This window comes from Narcine bancroftii, chromosome 2 (genome assembly GCF_036971445.1).
Source record: "Narcine bancroftii isolate sNarBan1 chromosome 2, sNarBan1.hap1, whole genome shotgun sequence".
NCBI lineage: Eukaryota > Metazoa > Chordata > Chondrichthyes > Torpediniformes > Narcinidae > Narcine > Narcine bancroftii.
Window position 1 is genome coordinate 275787965 of NC_091470.1, and position 21302 is coordinate 275809266.

The following is a 21302-nucleotide window of genomic DNA, read 5'->3' on the forward strand; positions in this document are numbered from 1 at the left end:
ACTTCATTGGAGGGGATTTTGATTTTTGCCTGGATCCAGTTACGGATAAATCATCCAAGAAAGTGACAAGAGCCAGGGCAGCATAAGCCTTCATAAAAGAGTTAAATCTGGTGGACACTTGGAGATGATGGCATCCGAGGGAGAAGAACTATTTCTTCTACTAAAAACAATATGATTCTTACACAGAATTGACTTGTTTCTTGCCTCAGCCCAACTAGAGGGCAGAATTGTAGAAACTGAGTACATTTGCTTTTGACCTTAACTATTGTCATGCCAGATATGCAAGTACAGTGTATTGGTGGTGCCTTAATCTGTTGCTATTGAAGAACATGAAATTTTGTAGTTTTATTAGAGCTCAAATAAAAATATTTTGCAAGATAAGCTGTATCTCTACTGCCAACAAATTTCTGCTATGGGATACATTAAAAGCTTATCTGAGAGGACAAATAATTGGATACACTAAAAATATTAAAATAGAATACATGAGGGAGGTCAATGAATTGGAATAAGAAATAACTCAATGGAAAACTACTTCCAAAAATCAGGCTCTTAGGGGGAAGTACAGAATGTTAATAAATAAAAAGCTCAAGTAAAGAGCGATATTAAGATCTAAACAAAGATATTATTAGCTGGGAGGGGAGGATTGTTCCCCTACAATGCTTGTAAAGTACTAGTCTGTAAAACTGTAAATAAAACTTTCAAAATGTTATATGCTCAGTGTAGTGATCAGAAAAGCTTCAGTATAAAACCTGCAGGACAGTGCTCCAACTTTGCTGTTGTTGCATTATTTTTTTAAGTGTCTTTGTGCATTTCCAAGACATTTATAATGTTGATCTCACAGCTGCTCATAGCCAGGTCTGTGTCATTGCATTAATGTGGAGATGAAAGTGATTGGAGATGCTAGAATCTGGACCCAAAAAAACAAACTTCTAGAGGGACGCAAGTGAGGCAGCGTCAGTTGACATCTTGAATCAGGAATTGTAAAGGGAAGGTTGCAGTTTTAAGAGATGAAGGGGAGGGGTGGGGCAGGAGTTGGCAACTGATAGGTAGATCCAGCAGAGGAGGTATTGATGGGAAGATAGAGCCATGTGTAGGTGAAAAGGAGCTAATGACAGGCTGGTAAATGCTAAGTGGAGGCAACAAAGGGGTGTAGTTCATGGAGTCTTGTCAAGAAATGTAGGTGGTGAGTTTGTTTACTTATTTGTTGCCCTTTGTGGTCTTGCCTATTTGCAACTTTACAGTCACTTGTGCCCAAGATTATTTTTATGACAATGTCCTCCCTTAATTATTTTAAATCACTGCAGTACTTCATATGTAGCGTTGTTTTATTTAATTTTCTGTCAATATTTCCTTGAGTAGCAGGGAGATGAAGCCCTACAATCTTAGTAAATTTGTGGAATGTATTTACATTGTTTCTGAAGCCTACCCAGATTTGATAATTTTCATGAGCATTATTGGGACCTTGAATAGTTTTCTACTTAAATGTACATGTTGGGTGTCCATAAAGAGAATGAAATGTTGACAATACCTAGATCATTATTTTCTTCAGATGGACTGGTCACAATAACACTCCATATGAATAACAGTTTATATTTTCTAATACAATAGTAAGGCATTCTTCATTTTTTAAGTGACAATCATATTAAACAGATTACTGTTGCTACAAGGTGTAGGCAAAAATTCAGAACAAAGTAATCAAATTTATAATTAAATCGATGCAGGAAATGCAACTTTTGGATATATGGAGGAAACAACACCCAAAGGAAAAGGAATATTCATATTATTCGAGTAGACATAAAACATACTCAAGGATAGACCTATTCCTGTTATCAGCCCACATTCAAGGGAGAGTTAGGAAAATGGAATATAAAGCTAGACTATTATCGGACCACTCACCCCTGTTATTGGCAATAGAGCTTGAGGACATCCCACCAAGAATGTATAGATGGAGATTAAACTCCATGCTACTTAAAAGACAGGATTTTAGAGAATTCATTGAACGACAAATTAAAATGTACTTTGAAATAAATACGGAATCAGTGAAAGATAAGTTTATACTATGGGATGCAATGAAAGCATTCATCAGAGGGCAAATAATAAGTTATATAACTAAGATGAAGGACTACAATCGGGAAACAGAACAGTTGGAAAGGGAAATAACAAATATAGAAAAAGAATTAGCAATAAAGGAAGATACAGCTAAAAGAAGAGAATTGACAGATAAAAAAATAAAATGCGAAACACTACAAACATATAAGGTGGAGAAGAACATAATGAAGACAAAACAGAAATATCAGCTAGGAGAAAAACGCACAAAATTATAGCGTAGCAGCTTAAGACAGAACAAACTAAAAGAATGGTATTGGTGTTAAGGGAAAAGGACAAAAAAATTACATATAATCCAACGGAGATCAATGAAAACTTCAGGGAATTCTACGAGCAACTATATCAAACTGAAAACGAAGGGAAAGAAGACAAAATAGATGAATTTCTAACTAAAATTGAACTACTGAAATTACAAACAGAGGAGCAAAATAAATTAATAAAACCATTTGAAATAGAAGAATTACAGGAGATATTAAAAAAACTACTGAACAATAAAACAGCAGGAGAGGATGGATTCCCAATAGAATTCTATAAAACATTTAAAGACTTATTAATTCCTCCCCTCCTGGAAGTAATGAACCAGATTGATAAAACACAAAGCATACCAGATTCATGCAAAACAGCAATAATTACAGTAATACCAAAGACAGGGAAAGATCCACTTGCACCAGCATCGTATAGACCAATATCTCTACTTAACACAGAATATAAGATAATAGCTAAATTATTAGTAAACAGATTGGCCGACTGTGTACCAAAAATAGTAAAACTAGACCAAACTGGATTTATTAAAAAAAAGACAAACAACGGACAATATCTGTAAATTCATTAACTTAATCCATGCAGTACAAGGAAACATAACTCCAACAGTAGTGGTTGCTTTAGACGCAGAGAAGGCCTTTGACAGAGTAGAATGGAATTATTTATTCAAAGTACTACAAAAATTCAACCTACCAGAGAAATATATTAATTGGATTAAAGCATTATATAAGGGACCATTGGCGAAAGTGACAGTAAATGGATATATCAAACCAATTTAAATTAAGCAGATCAACAAGGCAGGGATGTCCACTATCTCTCTCACTGTTCGCGTTAGCTATAGAACCACTAGCAGAACTGATAAGAACAGAAAATAAAATACGAGGGATAAAAATAAAAGAGAAGGAATATAAAATCAGTCTATTTGCAGATGACGTTATAATATACTTAACAGAACCAGAAATATCAATAAAAGAATTACATAAGAAATTGAAGGAATATGGAGACGTATCGGTGTACAAGATCAACGCAAATAAAAGTGAGGCAATGCCAATGAATAATGCGGATTTCACAAAGTTTAAGGAAGAATCACCATTTAGATGGCAAACACAAGCAATTCGATACCTAGGTATACAACTAAATAATAATCTTGGCCATCTATATAAACTAAATTATCAGCCATTAATGAAAAAATTACAAGACGACTTAGAGCACTGGAAAGACTAACACTGATAGGAAGGATAAACTGTATTAAAATGAACATCTTCCCAAGGATACAATACCTATTTCAATCATTACCAATTCACCTAACAGAAATTCTTCAAGGAGCTAAAGAAAATAATAATGAAATTCTTATGGATGTGGGGAAAACCGAGGATAGCACTAGATAAATTAACACAATGTTACAAACAAGGAGGCTTACAACTACCAAGCTTTAAGAATTATTATAGAGCAGCACAATTAAGATACCTATCAGATTTTTATCAAACAAGGGAAAAACCAGATTGGACCAGATTAGAGCTAGATAAAATAGGGGAGAGCATATACTCTATAAGTGGGATGAAAAATTGGTGCAACGTAGGAATTCACCAGTATTACACCATCTGCTCAACATTTGGAAGAAGATTCACGTAGAAAGGAATAAAATAAATTATCAACTACCAAAATTAATATTGACACAAAATCAGCTAATCCCTTTCACAATAAATATCCTTTCCTTCAGAGAATGGGAGAGAAAAGGGATCAAAAGAATAGAAAATTGTTTTTCGGGAAATAAATTATTATCTTTCGAACAAATGAAGGACATATATAATATAACTCACGATACAATGTTTGCATACTACCAACTGAAAACCTACTTGAAGGACAAATTGGGAAACAGTCTGAGGTTACCAGAAGGAAGCAATTTTGAATATGTGATTACAGACACAATGATAATTAAAAAATTTGTAACAAACATGTACATCAAACTGCAAGAAAAGGAGAACGAGGAAACAAACGGTAAACCTAAACAAAAATGGGAACAAGATCTAAACATAAAGATAAAGAATGAAACATGGGAGAAGCTATGCTCCAGAACTATGAGAATATAAACACGAGGTTACGCTTGATACAATATAACTGGATACACAGGCTATACATCACACCCCAAAAGTTAAATAAATGGGACCCAACAGTATCAGACAGATGTTTTCGCTGTAAAAAGGAAACGGGAACAACAATTCATGCAATTTGGACATGTGAGAAAGTGGAAAAATTTTGGGAAGATCTAAACCAGATATTAAAATCACAAAAAGCAATATACCAAAAAACCCAGAGATCTTCCTCCTATTAATATAAGAAATAAAGAATTTGGACTCGATTTGGATGGGACACAAAAAAGATTTGTTGTGATAGCCCTAGCTGTAGCAAAAAAATGTATTATGTCAACCTGGAAATTAGAAAACAACTTGAGAATATAACAATGGTATATAGAAATGAATAAGTGTATTCCATTAGAAAAAAATAACATATAATTTAAGAAATAACATCACAATATTTGAACCAATATGGGAGCCATACATGAAACACAATAGAGAAATCCTGCCATGGACTTCCACCACCTAAAATGACAGAAGGAGAAGACAACGAAAAGAAATGACTCAGTAAAATTTCTTGTTTATTTTTATTAAGTGACAACATTGTTTAACGGGTTTAATGTATCTTATAGATTGAACTTCAAATAAATGGGGAAGGGGTTGAGGGAGGGAGGGGGGAAAAAGGGGGAGAAAATGACACTATATGTTTAAGAAGAAAAATGTCTATGTATCTTGGTCAATATGGTTTATAGTGTGAAAAATAAAAAATAAAAAAGGTTACAAATGGCAAAAATGTTAGCTTAATAAAATGGTGAAAAATTCTTTCAGGTGATTAAGTTGCATGAAATACTAGCAGGTTGGAACTTGTAAAAATCTCAAAAACTGTTAGATTCTGTACAGTTACTGCAGTCATTTGGATCATTTAACTATTTGGTGCATATCTAAAGGGTCAGTGGGAAAAATTTACAAATCATAAATCTGCAATTGAAACAAATCTGTTTAGTTTGCCTTTTATTTCATTGAAAGGAAGCACATTTAAAATAAATCATACAGTAACTGAGGATTGGACTAAAATGTATTCATTAAGTTCAGATTGTGGGATGATGGTCACATACTGAACAGGTGGTCTTCATTTCCTTTTTCATGTTTGGAAAATATTTATAAATTACATACTCTGATGCACATGGATCATAATTTTTAGTGTGGAGAGGTCCTGAAAGAAAGAATTGAACGGTGACTACTATTTTATATGACAACCAGTTGTGCTCATCCGGTTGTTCTTGCTGTCATCTCAGGGTAATTTAGGTGCCCCATGCTGCCTGGATGTTTGAAGTTAAGTCCTTGTATAATTGTGCTTCAGGACAGGGGTAATGTCATAAGGCTGAAGCAAGTTGGCTTTGAACTTTAATGGTGTTCCAGGGTTATTGCACTGACAATGTCTGCCTATAATTATCATAATTTCTTACCCATGCTGGTTGCTGGTGGTTGCACAAGTTAAGGGAAATACAACTTCCTACAACACTACCCATAGAAAGATGGGTTTGTTTGAAAGAACTAGGAATGATTATACTTTTGAAGTTTGATCTTAATTGAGTCAATCTTTCAAGCAGATTAGAAGTCTGAATGAATAAAGACAGGCTTTGGGCAAATGTTCATAAGGCTGCTGAGAATTAGATAAAATACTGCTACAGCGCATTACCCTGTTAAATTTTATCATCTCCCCTGTTAGCACCTGCTAATTAGCTTAATGATTTTTTTTCTGCTAGCTGTTTAAACGTTTAAAAATCAGCTTGAGCATCATCACTTAAAAAAATTTTCTACCTCCTGTGGTTGTTCCTTCAGTTCCTGAGGCCCTTGGCTCTGAAAAATCTTCCTTGACCATCTCTGCCTCTTTCTGGGTCTTTAAGGTGCTATCTAAATTCTGTGGCAAGGTTTGGTGTCAAAAAGTTGGCTGAAGGAGGCAATTTTGCATTAATGAGATTTTGTATCTGTCCAACAACAAACTGCAAAGGCATGGCCTTGGTTTTGTTGCCATTCTTGCCTGTTAGATCATAGCAGCACCATACAGGCTCTTCAGTCCACATTGTGCCAATCTATGGAAACCCACACCACAACAATATTTTTTCCCCTACCTCACATCCATAACCTAGTTTTCTTACATCTATGAGCCTATCTAAGAATCTTATTGAACCAGCCTCCACCACCACCCCTGGCAATGCATTACAAGTATATACCACTCTCCGAGTTTTAAAAATTTGCCTCTGATATCTCCCCTGAACGTTTTCCCTATTTTCCTGAAACCAATTGTCGCCCCAGGAAAAATGTGCTGGCTGTACTCTTTATCTCAGCCCCTCATAATCTCTTCTAACTCCTGTTAATTGGTCTGTCATCTTTTGTTGCTCCAAAGAGAAAATCTCGAGCTCTTTTACCCTTGCTTCATATGACATGATCTCCAATTCAGGCAAGATCCTGGTAAATCTCCTCTGCACCCTCTTCAAAGGATCTACATTCTTGTAATGAGGTGACCAGAGCTAAATTGAATATTCTAAGTGTGGTCTTAACAGAGTTTTAGGGAGCTACAACATTACCTCGTGGCTCTTGAATTCCCCTGACTAATGAAGGCCAGCATACAATGCACCTTCTTAACCACTCTCTCAACTTGTGTGGCAACCTTGAAAGATATGTGGACCTAGACCGATGTCTGCTGAAAAAACTAGTGGTGGACACAATTAGCAGAGGACAGAAACTATGTAGTAAAAGCTCTGTTTCTTTGCAAGTTAAAAAAAAAGATTTTATTCCAAAATGAGACCATGGACTTTGCTCTGATCTTTGTGGCGATCCAGAAAAATAGAGTGACCTTTGTGTTGAGAGCTTCTACTTTTCCAATGTTAGTTTTGAAGTATCCCTGGCACTATGCAATTGTGCTATCATTAAACTAGTTGGGCAGTTAATCACATTAAAGATGCTTGAACTGCAAACCAAGAAAGTAAAATTACAGTCTCTAATTAACTTTTTGACTTTAAACATTTTTATGTTAAATAAAGATTTGAACACATCATTCGGTTAAAAATTGAAACATTGTTACTTTGTTAAAATATAATTTTAAAATATCTTGCAGTTTCAAATATTTGAAGGAATTAATTACAGACATAAGTACATAAATAAAGCAGTGTAGGCTGTTTGACCTCGTGGATATGTGGTCTATTAATTTAATGTTTCAGTGTGATCGTCGCTCATTCAACAGGATACTGCCTCTTCACTCCCAATCAAGAACTTATTCCCCTTTGTTGCAAGCTTATACATCTTCGATAGGGAAACCAGAATCTGTACATAGTATTCCAGATGTGTTTTCTCCAATGACCAGTGCAACTGCAGTGTTTTTTTTTCTCAGGCTGTTGCATTTCATGTCAACATACTTGCTGTAACTTTGTTTACTTTCAGTTGTTTGCATTCAAGGGCATACACGCCTGTCCAAAAAAACAATCCCTCATCATTTTAAAAACGCACATCGCATTTTTCCTCATGATATTCCCTTTGACGTGCTTGTACCCATTCAGTTTGCCTAGTTATGTCCTGAAGCTTATCCTCCCCACATCTTGTACTGCTAACCATGTATGGATCATGAGCAGATTTGGGTATATTATTATCCAAAACCTGGAGTTGCTGATAGCTAATTTAAAACATTCGGTATGATGTATGTATGAAAAATGTGTAGTGATTGGACATTTGTGGTTATGAATACTATTGTGGTACCCCGTGCAGGTCTCTCCCTTGTCTGTAACTTGGGAGTTGGCTGTGAATGTAATACCCCTTTCACACTCGTGTCCCTCTCAATTGGCTGTTCAGTGTCCCGGGATAGGAATGGGGGTTTGGTTTTTCACACTTGACCACTCCTAACTGCGACACTGAACACTTTCATACTGGAAGGAGCCATACCTGGAGTTAGGACTGTCCTACCTTCTACTGGTGACATCTTGACACATCGCGTGATGGTGGATCTGCCCTAAATCCTGATCAATGTATATTTGAACAAAATTAATCATGCCTAACTATAACATAATTAAGCTTAATGTACAGCACAGTATGAGTCCTTCAGCCCCTGTTGTTGTGCCAACCTATATAGACCTTTATAAGGGACTGTGGGAAAGTGCTATCAATAAATAGCAATGGTGGACAATTTATAAACAGCCTGGGAAAGTTGGTGGTCCACACAATTTATACAGCGTGGGAAGATTGGTAGCACGATTGTGTGTAATTTCTAAATACCTTGGGGTAAAAAGAGATGGTGGACCTGCCCTCCTAGAATTCCGTGTTGCAGAGAAAGGGCTGTGTGCACGGCTGCATGCATGGAGCACTCATGGAAGGGTTTCTCTGCCGCACAGTATTCTGGGAAGTCAGCTCTGTCATCGCTTTTTCTCAGTCTTTAGAAATTGTATCCTATCGTGCTACCAACTTTCTCATGCTGTTTAAAAATTGCCCTCTATTGCTATTTATTTCTTTTCTCTCTCTTTTCTCCCTCCCACCCCCCCCCCCCCCCGTGACTTTGCCGCAGCAAGGTTTATACCTTAATTTTTAAAAAATCTTTTCTTCCTTCACGTTTCTGCACTCGTTCAAAAGCTTGGGTCATTTCAATCCCACAATGCAATTGCCCACTCTACACTTGCCTGATTGCAACGCCAGCTCGTTAAGCCTGTCAATCCCTGGTGTGAGATGGCGTCATCTGACGCTAGCATTGAGACAATTTTCCTTTCTCACTAGGCACTCTAAAGGCTGATTGTATGACCACTTGCAAATGTGAAAGGGACTGTAGATTCACAGAATGTTAACTTGCTACAGTCACATTTTGTATGAGAGAAACATGGTGGGTATTGTTGCAGCCAACTTATGAAGTGCCCAGAGCACACCAAGCAAATTAAGCCGGATACTCAGAATTAACTGTGCATCTGAAGTAAGTTCTATAAAATAGCTCAGCCATAATTACAAGCATCTGTGATGCATATGTATTGTCAGTGATCCTTTTTGCATCAGTAAGTGTATGTTGTAGAAATACTGGGTTAATTGCATTTAGGATGCAGGTAAAAGCATGATGGAAATGGGACCACCCTTGCAGTTGCAGATGATTGTTTATACGGTTCAAAATAGGCATGATTTTTCATGATTACCTATGTTTTCACTGAGAACAACCAAGGGATTGTTTTGTTTTGCCCAGGTATTTTCTTGCTGGGGAAGGGAGAATGGTCATTGGTTCTTGATGCTCCTTATTATCTGCTATCACCACCCTCCAACCCACTGCCTGGTGGAGGCTGCCTTGGGTCTTTGTGAATTCAGTTTTTTGTCACTTGCATAAATTTCTTGGAAACAGCGCAAGTACCCAAATGAAGAGAGGATCATTTGTGCAGTTGAATGGTAAAAATGGTCAATTGAAACCCATAGTACAGGTACACAATCCTTTATTCAGACCCCTTGGGTGCAGTGTGTTCCAAATTTTTGATTTTTCTGGATTTCAGAATAAAAGCCAGCTGCCCCAGATTTAAGCCCACCTGAATTGTGCTGCCGTATCCACCCCCTTCCATTCGCGCTGGCGTCTCTCTTCCCCCTCACCCACCTGAGTCGTGCTGCCTTCTCTCTCCTCCCGCCCGCCTGAGTCACACTGCTGCCTCTCTCCTCCCGCCTGCCTGAGTCGCACTGCTGCCTCTCTCCTCCCGCCCGCCCGAGTTGCACTGCTGCCTCTCTCCTCCCGCCCGCACAAGTCGCACTGCCCCCCTCTCTCCTCCTACCCGCCCGAGTCGCACTGCCGTCTCTCTCTCCCCCTGCCCAAGTTGTGCTGCCTTCTCTTTCCCCCTGCCCAACCTAGTCACACTGCTGTCTCTCTCTCTCTCTTTCTCTCCCTCTGCTATACTAGCACCAGGAAAAAATGCCAGTTTTTGGAGCTTTCTGGATTTTAGATGTTCAGATAAAGGATTGTGTACCTGTATTTAAACATTCTGATATTTTTAAAATCAAATCCAAATAAAAGTTATGAACTTTGCAAGAATGAAATATTTGTCAGTCAAATTGAAGAAAAACTTATCTCTGCTGCTGCTGTCTGTTTGTTTTATGGACCGTTGAGGCTAAACTACTGTCGACATGAGACAAGTAATTTATGAAGAAAAAAATCCCTCAACGAAAAAAGCTGAGGTTTCCAGAATTCTTTATCCAAAGAGTTTTGTGTCTTCATGAGGGACAGTGGCAGAGAAATGGAGAACCCCTGTTCTTTTTACACCAAGGTTGCCTCACTATTTTCCCCACATTCAACCGATGTCTTTGTTTCTCTTTTTATGGCACATTTGAAATTCAGAGTGACAGGAACATGGAATGATTCACAGGACAGGAATGCAGGTCCTTGTCTCAGGTGTGCCTCAAAAAAATCTGAGATTCACCTCTTCAGCACAAATCACACTTGAATGTGCTGGGACCCTGGTTACACTGCAGTCATGCATGCTTTATGACTGCATACATTGAGTGATTATTCCAAAAAAAACAACTGGCTAGAGTTCATCACACTGCCAGCCAAAACACTTGAATTGTTAATCCAAATGTGCTGCAGTAATGAAACCAAGCTATTGTTTCAATTTGTGAGGACCCTAGTAAGGATATAGTCTAATTTGAAATCTCTTTTGTCCTGTAATTCATTTTGACCAGAGAGTTTAGGGTGAATTTGATCAAATTCCCATCACCATGTATTCACCAAAAGATGTCAGATAGTTCTAAAAGCTGATTCTGATCTTGATCTCAAGAAATATTGTGCTTTTTTTTAAAAAAAGAATCTCAACTTGAAGTGCCACGAGATGTGATTTCTTGTGTCCTTAGGTTTTTATTATTCCTGAAGGAATGTGTATCTAATAAAACTTCTCTATTCTCAAATAGGGATGGACGAATGCTGTTTGATTATTTAGCAGAAAAGCATGGGGTAAGAGATGGATTTGTTTATTATCATGAATATTTATAGCTAGTGATATCACTTAGCTGGTGAGAAATGAGTGATGGTGATCGTGAGTAATGGTTGAAACAGTGCAGTAGAACCTTTTTTACCCTTGCCCTGGGATGTGATTGATCTGTCAAGGTTTGCATTGGGGAAGCTGATTTCATGATTTAATGCTATAACTGCGTTATAAGAGGGAAAGTTCATGATTTTTTAAAAATGCTGCAAACTTTGTAAAATCATGCAGAATTTTGCATTTATTTTCCAATGAAGAAGGTAGTGTTTTAACTTACAAAGGTCTTGCTTTCCTTCAGCTCACTTTTGTCTATTGTGTATTTTTTTCTGTAGTTTCGTCAGGAATATTTAGACACTTTGTACCGATATGCTAAATTCCAGTACGAGTGTGGTAATTATTCAGGTGCAGCAGAATACCTCTACTTTTTTCGTGTTCTGGTGAGTACCTTTTCCTAAAGGTAAGTGAAGCTCGTTGCTCTACTGTCCTAGAGTTCTAGATCTGTGGCAGAAACATCCATGCTAACCATGTGCATGAGCAAGAATTTTAATCTCTGCTATTTCTCCCCCCCCCCCCCCCCCCGAGGGAGATTTGATAACCTTGTTGACTGTGCCTTTGGTTCTAAAACTAGATGAAAAATTTACTCTGTTGATCCAGACCATGAATACTTAGGTACTTGATAACAATATAATCGATTGTGGATAGTTTTCAAACCAGAAAGAAAGCATCCTTTTTGATTGAAAGAAATAAAGGCAATGTTCCTGATGCCTATACCAGAACCATAGTAATTGATGTTAAAGACTAATGATAATCATGCTTGGCCATTTTAAACTTAGGAATTACAATGTTGAGGACTGTTCTATGGTAACTTGTACCCCCAGCTGAATCATGTGTGAAGTGGAAGTTTGAATTGTCCTTTTCACTTGACTTTCTTGAACCATGATTGAAGCTCTGTTTAAAAACATCTGTTCAGCAGCTACATGCTTGGAAAGATGTACAGGTACACAATCCTTTATCCGGACATCTAAAATCCGGAAAGCTCCAAAGCAAGTGGGGCGAGAGACTGGCAGCGCGAGTCGGGCGGGCGAGGGTGAGAGACCGGCAGCGCAAGTAGGGCAGGTGAGAGACCGGCAGCGCGAGTAGGGCAGGTGAGAGAACGGCAGCACGAGTAGGGCAGGTGAGAGACCGGCAGCGCGAGTAGGGCAGGTGAGAGACCGGCAGTGCGAGTAGGGCAGGTGAGAGACTGGCAGCGCGAGTAGGGCGGGCGGGGGGGAGACCGGCAGCACGAGTCAGATGGGCGAGGGGTGGGGGTGGAGACAGGAGCGCAATTGGAAGGGGTGGAGGTGGATACAGTAGCACAATTCGGGTGAGCTTAAATCTGGCTTTCCGAAATTCGGAACACACTGTCCCCTAAGGATTCCGGATAAAGGATTGTGTACTTGTACTTGATATGCAATCTCTACAAGTTTGTGATTGTAACAAATATACCAATACCCAGAGCACGTTCTGATGTTACTAGAAAAGACATTACAGACTTTGCTATCTGGTGTATTGACAATGGGCGGGACAGAATTTAACAATCCTTTATTTCCTTTTGCAAAAGTTTACATAAAGAAATAGCTGGAGTTGCAATCATGTGCCGTAATTTTTTTAATGGGATAAATTTGAAGTGGACTTGGGTGGGTCCAGTTACAATAGGTTTAGAGTGGAGTTTGGAATCTAGGTAACTATGTTAAAAGAATAATCAGTAAAAGATTAATTTTCAGAATTAATATTAATCTATCCATATTGATACTTAAAACTCAGTAAACCATGTTTTAGGAGAAATAATGAATTGGAAAGCTGCTGCAGGAAGCATTAGTAGCAAGTGAGTGAAAGAGGCCAGAGCAAGGTTTATGTTTTTATTTATTTCCAAGCTGATGAGAGGTGGCCAATAGGATCATTTTTTTATTGAAATAGTTATCGTAATCATTCATGTTCCATAGGGGTTGGTAGCAAAACCAGCATTTATTATTGCTTTGGAAGATGGTTGCAAGTAGCTGTCTTGATCCTCCTAGTTTGTGTGGAAAGACTACCCAATCTTGGGTAGATACTATAAATTAACTTTGATATATTCCATATTATGTGTCTTGAATGGGAACTGGTGGTGGTGTTCCATTGAGCCCACAATCCTTCTCATTCTGGAGGAGAATTCTGATTTGTTTATCTGGTGTTGAGAAATGAATTGTTTCTACAGTGGCCAAATCGTAGACAATGCAGCCAGTGTACATGAGAAGGTTTCAGCGTCACTATTGCAGGTTATTTTATTAACTGAATTTAACTAATTTCTCCAGCTGCCAAGGAGGATTTGATTCATGAGATATTTAGATATTTAACTATTCTGCTATTGTTATGTTCTTTCTGGTTCCGAAATGGTTTTTAATGGCAGTTTTCATGGAAGGAAAGAGAGGTTGGAAAGTGGTCCACAGGTGTCAAAAGTGATGCTGTTATCAACAGTAATACCTTTCTCTATCAAACATCATCAGCCTAATTGATTAATAGAATCATAAGTGTCGATACGTGATAGGATAGCAGGAGAAGTTTCAGTGCTTCTCCAAGGTTGATGACACATTATGTAATGTAACACTGGACATGAACCAGGATTTTATAATTTAATAAGCTGAAATAAAAGCCTGTATTTTATTTCTAAGAAGATTACATTTATTTCCAATGCAAGTTTATGAATAAAATCATGACCCAAACTGTCTTTACAGGGCAGAGTAAACTAAGAATGCAAACAACTTTTGCTGAGACCACATCTTGGTTTAAGTTGAAAATCAATTCCAGTTCCTCCTAGTAGTGAAGTTAATGATGCAGCTCAGCTGTTACTTTCGAATGTCTCAAATAAATTCTAGAATCCAAAAATGCCTGAAATATTCCTCTAAGCAGCTATCAGTTCATCAGTTGTTACAACAGTTCAGTTGTAAAGGAATAGCTGGGTTGCACTCCCTGTTATGTGATTGCTGCGAAATTAGAAGTCCAGTAGGGAAAATAAAAATGTTTAACAAATGTGCTTCCCTATGTATTTTGTCTGTCATACATTTAAAGAACTCTATGGTACAAAGCAATTTGTACTTTAGAGTTCTTAAAATGTCTTCAGCCACGTGTGCCCTAACCAGCCATGGTCCACTTTAATGTCCTCATCAAGATTTCTGTTCAGAACTGCCCTGCTGGTCTCATCATTTCAGCCTGTTATGTTGCACAGAATACATTTCTTTTGACATTGTTTCACCATTTCTCCCTTGGTCCACTCTCTTGTGATCCAGCTCTATAACAATTCTTAAGTTTTAGCCATTTTTCTATTTCATAGTGCTCATTTCACCATGGATGTTTATTTCCTTGGGACCTTCACACCATATTAGGATAGCCTGGAGATCCATTTACTTTCTTGAACAAATGTCAATCTCAGGGAACCCAGATGGGTCTAAGCTGTGATTGTATTAGAACAGACATAGAGTTGTACACCACAGAAAAGAACCCTGCAACTTTGTGCCTACTCATTGATATTAATCCAATGCTAATCTTATACTATTCCTCTTGGTCCTTTCCATTATAAGAACATTATAAGAACAAAAACATTCCACAAGTAGGCATAGGTAATGAATGGACAATGAAAAGTGCGAGGTTTAGTTAACGTGTCACATTTCACAAACAAACATCTCATTTGCCATGCAAAAGCTATGCAAGGGTAGACTTTGTGTCTACAGTAGGCTTTGCAGAGACAATGGGAAGTGCTTATGAGAGTTTGTACAAGTAGGTGAAACATGTTTGAATAGCATCTTTTGGCTGCTAGACTGGAGTCAGTTTTAAATTTCTGGTTGAAGTTTGTTGTCCAAAGAGGGGCCACATGGTTTTCAAACATAGAGAAAACGTCCATTGCTTGGGATAGTATTCTTCAGCAGTTTGTGATGAACGCTGCAAGTTGACAGACCTGCTGTGCGACCCCATTTCAAGATGGGTTTTGAGTTCCGAGTTCAGCTTATTCTAAATCTCTGTAGTCAATTGCAGAGGTTGTGGCTGGTTATTGTGTTTCTCATGGAATAGGAGAAAAAGAACTCATGGTAACCTGGAAGGAGAGGTTATCTTTTGGAAAAACCCAAGAGGAGGCAAGTTTCTTCGGTAAAGCACTTCAGTTGCTGATTGAAGGAGATCAGTTTGTGTGTCCAACAAACAACAAATATCTCTCTGAAACCAACAAAGACCTTCCTGAGTGGTAACAACTTAAGTTAAATCACCAGAGCCTGGTGAATATAATATCTGCTCAATTCTGTGCACAGTATGAAAATTGCCTAATACCAGTGAACTTGGAGAAGTAAAAAGTGAATGACTGGACAGTGAAAAAGAACTTTCCTAAACACATACACATTACAGCCACGTAGGCTTAGAATTAGAAGAGAGCTAAAGTAATAGTAATAAGTTAAGTATTGATCTTATTATTATGTATTAAGAAAATAAAACCAGTTTTGTTTAAATAGCCATTGTCTTGGTGAATTTCTGTTGGTGCTGGTTTTTTGGGCTTGAAACAGGAAGAACAGAGGGATCTGGCAATTTAGGTACATAATTCTCAAAATGTGGCGTCATAGGTAGATAGGGTTGTAAAGGGAGCTTTTGGCACATTGGCCTTCATAAATCAAAGTATTGAGTTTAGGTATTAAGATAAAGTTGTCTAAAACATTTGTGTGGCCAAATTTGGTATATTGTGTGCAGTTTTGATCACTTATCTACCAAAAAAGTATCAATAAAATTGAAAGAGTGCAGATGTGATATACTAGGATGTTGCTGGGACTTGAGGAACTGAGTTACAGGAGAGGTTAGGACTTTTTTCCCTGGTGCATAGAATGAAGAAAGATTTAATAGAGGTATACAAAATTATTTTGGGTATGGATGGAGTAAATGCAAGTAGGTTTTTTCCACAGAGGGTAAGTGAGATAGGGATGAAGTCGCTCCAATGAATGTTGAGGATGGAGCGGAGACAACACTGGTGGAAGCGTTCTAGGAGCCGTAGGTGATGCCTAACATCGAAGAACTCGAGATGGCAGAGGTCGACAGCATCGAATCCACGCTGCTGAAGATCCAACTGCGCTGGGTAGGTCACATTTCCAGAATGGAGGACTATCGCCTTCCCAAGATCGTGTTATATGGCGAGCTCTCCACTGGCCACCGTGACAGAGGTGCACCAAAGAAGAGATACAAGGACTGCCTAAAGAAATCTCTTGGTGCCTGCCACATTGACCACCGCCAGTGGGCTGATATCACCTTAAACTGTGCATCTTGGCGCCTCACAGTTCGGCGGGCAGCAACCTCCTTTGAAGAAGACCGCAGAGCCCACCTCACTGACAAAAGACAAAGGAGGAAAAACCCAACCCCAACCAACCAATTTTCCCCTGCAACCGTGTCTGCCTGTCCCGCATCGGACTTGTCAGCCACAAATGAGCCTGCAGCTGACGTGGACATTTACCCCTCCATAAATCTTCGTCCGCGAAGACAAGCGAAAGAAGAAGTGAGATACAAACCAGAAGACATGGGTTAAAGGTGAAAGGGGAGGTTTAGGAGGAATATTAGGGGAATTTCTTCATGCATAGAGTGGTGGGAATATGCCACGTGCTGCCAACTGAAGTGGTGAATGCAGTCTCAATTTTAACATTTAAGAAAAATTTGGACAGGTCTATGGATGGGAGTGTGGTGGAGGGTTATGAGATGGGTGCAGGTTAGTGGGACTAGACAGAATAATAGTTTGGCACAGATTAGAAGGACTGAAGTGCCTGTTTTCTATGCTGTGATTTTCTCTGATTCTGTGGACTCTTTCTCCATTACTTTGATGACTGTTGATGATTGATTATATAATTTCAAATTTAAAGAATTCAATGGCTTTGCAAATTTCTTCTGCATCTGATCTCCATCTCTGATCATTTCCAATGGATTTGAATGCCTGCAGAGCCACTGATATCTTTATGACATTTTCTTCCTCCCCCAACTGGTGTAGACCATTCCATTCTTCCTGTTGCTGTGTCTTCATCCTATCTGTTCTGAAGAAGGAGCTTTCCATTTTCAAGATGTTTTCCTTAACTCCTGTTTGCCCACTACCATTATTGACAGGGCCCTCAATTGCATCCGTTCCATTTTCTGCTCTCTTCTCACTCACTCTCCTCCCATTCAGAGCAAGAATTAGGGGTAATAAAAACACAAAAAGCTGGAGAAACTCAGCAGGTCAAACTCAGCTCAGTCTGCAGGAGAAGATGTTGGAGCCTCTTGTTCTTGCCTTCAATCCCACTAGGCTCCTTGTTCAATGGATCATCTTCTGTAAATTCCATCACTTTCAACATGATGCCACCAAAAGACTCATCTACTCTTTCCTCCCCCTTTTTGGCATACTGAAGGATTGTTTCCTCTGAAATAGCCTGGTTTGTCCTTCTGTAATTTTCTTCTGCTGCACCTTCCCATGCAACTGCAGCCCCCAATCCAGGTTCAAAGCGTCAAGGTGAAGTAGTAATTAAATTGTGCATACAGTTCGGTGTATTGTTTTTAGTGTTATCAGTGCAATTTTCTCTACGTTGGAGAAACCAAGCATAGATTGGGTGACTGCTTTGTGGAACCTCTGTTCATTCCATGAGGAAGTTTCCCATTAGTTCAATTCTCCATTTTGCTCCCATTTTGACCCATTTGTCTTTGGCTTTCAAATATTCTCAAATGTAAGATCGAGGAACAGCACCTAATCTTTTGAATTTAAATTAAGTAATTTCAGATAATGAGTCTTGGATCAGAACTAGCTCATTTTGATCCAAGTTGCCAACTTTGTAAAATCAATTTGGTTTTATCTTTTTTGGGCATTCCCGACCCATTGGGTGTTTCTGAGTTTGTGCCTACAATGTGACTGTGTCCCCAATCATCTTCCTCTTCTCCAGCTTCAGTTAACAAGACCCCTTTGGACTCTTATCTTGTCACAGATATTTGCTTTGTACTTTCTAGCTTCGCATGTGCTCTGCAGTCTAAAACATTCTATGCTCTAATTTATCACACCAAATGACCTTTCAACAGAACTTGGGGGGAATAAAAGATACATTTTCTCTCTCCACAAGTGCAACCTGACTTTTTTTTTAAATCTAGTTTTTTTTCCCTTTTCGAAACCAGGTCTTGAATCTTGACTCCTGTATTGGGAATGCAAAATAGATCAATGTTTGGCTATTTTTCTGAACAGTTTTCTACATTTGAATTGTGAAATGCTCATTGGCTGTCACCACTCCATCTGTTTGGTATTTTCTCGTTATAATTGTGAAGTGATACAGTGCAGGAACAGTTCCTTTGACTCAATGAGTCCACACTGCTCATTGACACTATTCCTCTGTTTTATTTTCTCTCTATTTTCTCATCAGTTCCTCACAGATTCTTGCACTCACCAACACATTGGGGCAATTAACCTCTGACCCATGTGTCTGGGATGTTGGGAGGAGAATGTGCAAGCTCTGTACAGATAGTATCAGAGGTCAGAATGGAACAACCTAGGAGTCTGACACTGTGATGCAGAGGCATTGCTAGCTTTAATGCAGTGTTGCCCTAAAGCTCCTTGCTGATTTAATCAACTGCTAATTCACTGTGGGCAGGCATCATCAATGTTCAAAAAAAATGCAAAACAAATACTGGTTAACAATCAACAAATCTATTTGTTTAATGTAACTGGTTTCTGAAGCTGTTAAATTGTCATATTGAAATTTGTGGTAACTGGACCAACTCTAGCAAGGCTGTTTGGCTATTTCATCTCTTTTTTTACTTAATAACAAGTGTTACTGTGCAAACATGAAATTATACAGTGTATTTGTACACAATTGTGCACTGTAAGAGAGAGGTTATTGAATATCTTTAATCCTGGTTCTAATTGGCCTCCACATACCGTATAAACTCTGTCTCAACAGATATGCAAGGGTTCAAGTTCATTAGATTGAAATATCCAATTAGAATCATGCCTTTTTTCCTATTTCTATAGGTTCCTTCAACTGACAGGAATGCCCTGAGTTCACTCTGGGGGAAACTAGCATCAGAGATACTGATGCAAAACTGGGAAGCTGCAATGGAAGATTTAACACGACTCAAAGAAACCATTGACAATAATGTGAGCATTTTTCAGTATTCCATTCCCCTGTCAATGTTTGAATTGTGCGCTGAAGAGAGTATTTTTCAAATTTCAGAGATAGACCATAGTATATTTGATTTGAGGCACTTTGAGATAGATTGATTTCCCACCAGATTCAACCTTCCGATCAAATACTCGTTTTGTCTTTTCTTCTCAGACGGTCAGTTCTCCTCTTCAATCTCTCCAGCAGAGGACATGGTTAATTCATTGGTCACTGTTTGTGTTCTTCAACCATCCCAAAGGCAGAGACAATATCATTGACCTTTTCCTGTATCAACCACAGTGAGTACCGCATGTACAAAGTCACACAGAATCAGACCAATATGAAAATCACAGTCATCTGGCTTTAAATGGCTCCTCTTGTGGTGGTGTGTGTTTTTTAATTGTGAGTTATGAATGTTCTTTGCTTTCCAATGCAACCTGGTGATGTTTCAGCAGGAACATAGAAACGTAGAAAATAGGTGTAGGAGTAGGTCATTTGGCCCTTCAAGCCTACATCGCCATTCATTTTGATCAAGGCTGATCGTCTACTCAGTACCTGCCTTCTCCCCATACCCCCTGATCCCCTTAGCCACAAGGGCCAAATCTAACTCCCTCAAATACAGATAAAGAACTGGCTTCAACTACTTTCTATGGGAAAGAATTCCACAGATTCACCACTCTGAGAGATTTTTTTTCTCATCTCAGTCCTAAAAGACTTCCCCCTTATCCTAAAACTGTGACCCCTGGTTCTGGTTTTCTCCAACATTAGGATCAACCTTCCTGAATCTAGCCTGTCCAATTCCTTAATAATTTTATAAGATCCCCCCCTCAATCTTCTAAATTCCAGTGAGTATAAGCCTAGTCAATCCAGCCTTTCTTCATATGTAAGTCCTGACATCCCTGGTATCAATCTAGTGAACCCTCTTTGCACTCCCTCAAATGGCAAGGAGACTAAAACTACACAATACTCAAGGTGTGGTCTCACCAAAGCTCTGAACAGCTGCAGTAGAACCTCTCTTCTGTACTCAAATCCTCTTGCTATGAATGCCAACATACCATTCGCTTTCCTCATTGCCTGTTGCAACTGTGGCCATAAGGAGCTATTATTTTCAGGGTCTCGAAATGCAAGAACGTGGCCCGACTTGCACATGGACGGTTTGGGGAATAGGGCCCCTTCTGCTCTCATGAATGACACATTAGCATTATCAGATGGCCACAAGCCTTACTTGCTCTCTGAATAGATCTACCGGAGGATACCCGACTGCTGATCGCTGAGGAGGACTTCAGCGACCCCAGGAAGGTTGCAGCTTGAGCAGACGTCCTCTGCGAAGAGAGACTCCATCATGGTGGTAGACCAAGTCACAAGGTCTCATGTGCAGTGGACAGCTAGATCGCCATAGCCTACCAGAAGGCCAACGGAAACCCCACCACCCCGCTTTAGGGTGAGCAGTACTATTTCTATCACCAATGGTGAGGTTTGGAAGCCATCGATCCTGCCCTTGCTGAACGTTTCAGGTAAATGCTACAGCCGACTGTCACTAGTGGCTGCGGTTGCTGGCCAAAAAGACAGTCTTCTCCACATGTGGGACTCCCTACCGGGGCTATGGTTCCTAGTCGACACTGGGGCCGAGATCAGCATCCTGCCACCTTCAGCTCATGAAACTGGGCCCAGCCCTGAGGGCCACGAACAATTCCAACATTCAAAACTTTGTCATCTGTACCATTCTGCTTCGCTTTGGG

The 21302-nt window shown here is 39.1% G+C and overlaps 1 protein-coding gene across 1 annotated transcript in view; it reads left to right on the forward strand.

Annotated features, from left to right (window-relative positions):
- LOC138755282 (eukaryotic translation initiation factor 3 subunit E-A) overlaps positions 1 to 21302 on the forward strand; it is a 155366-nt gene that overhangs the window by 38877 nt on the left and 95187 nt on the right. Inside the window, exons 4-7 of the mRNA XM_069920988.1 lie at positions 11349 to 11391; positions 11752 to 11856; positions 19434 to 19559; positions 19738 to 19862. Of these exons, the coding sequence (XP_069777089.1) occupies positions 11349 to 11391; positions 11752 to 11856; positions 19434 to 19559; positions 19738 to 19862 (399 nt within the window). The remainder of the gene's footprint in view (positions 1 to 11348; positions 11392 to 11751; positions 11857 to 19433; positions 19560 to 19737; positions 19863 to 21302) is intronic.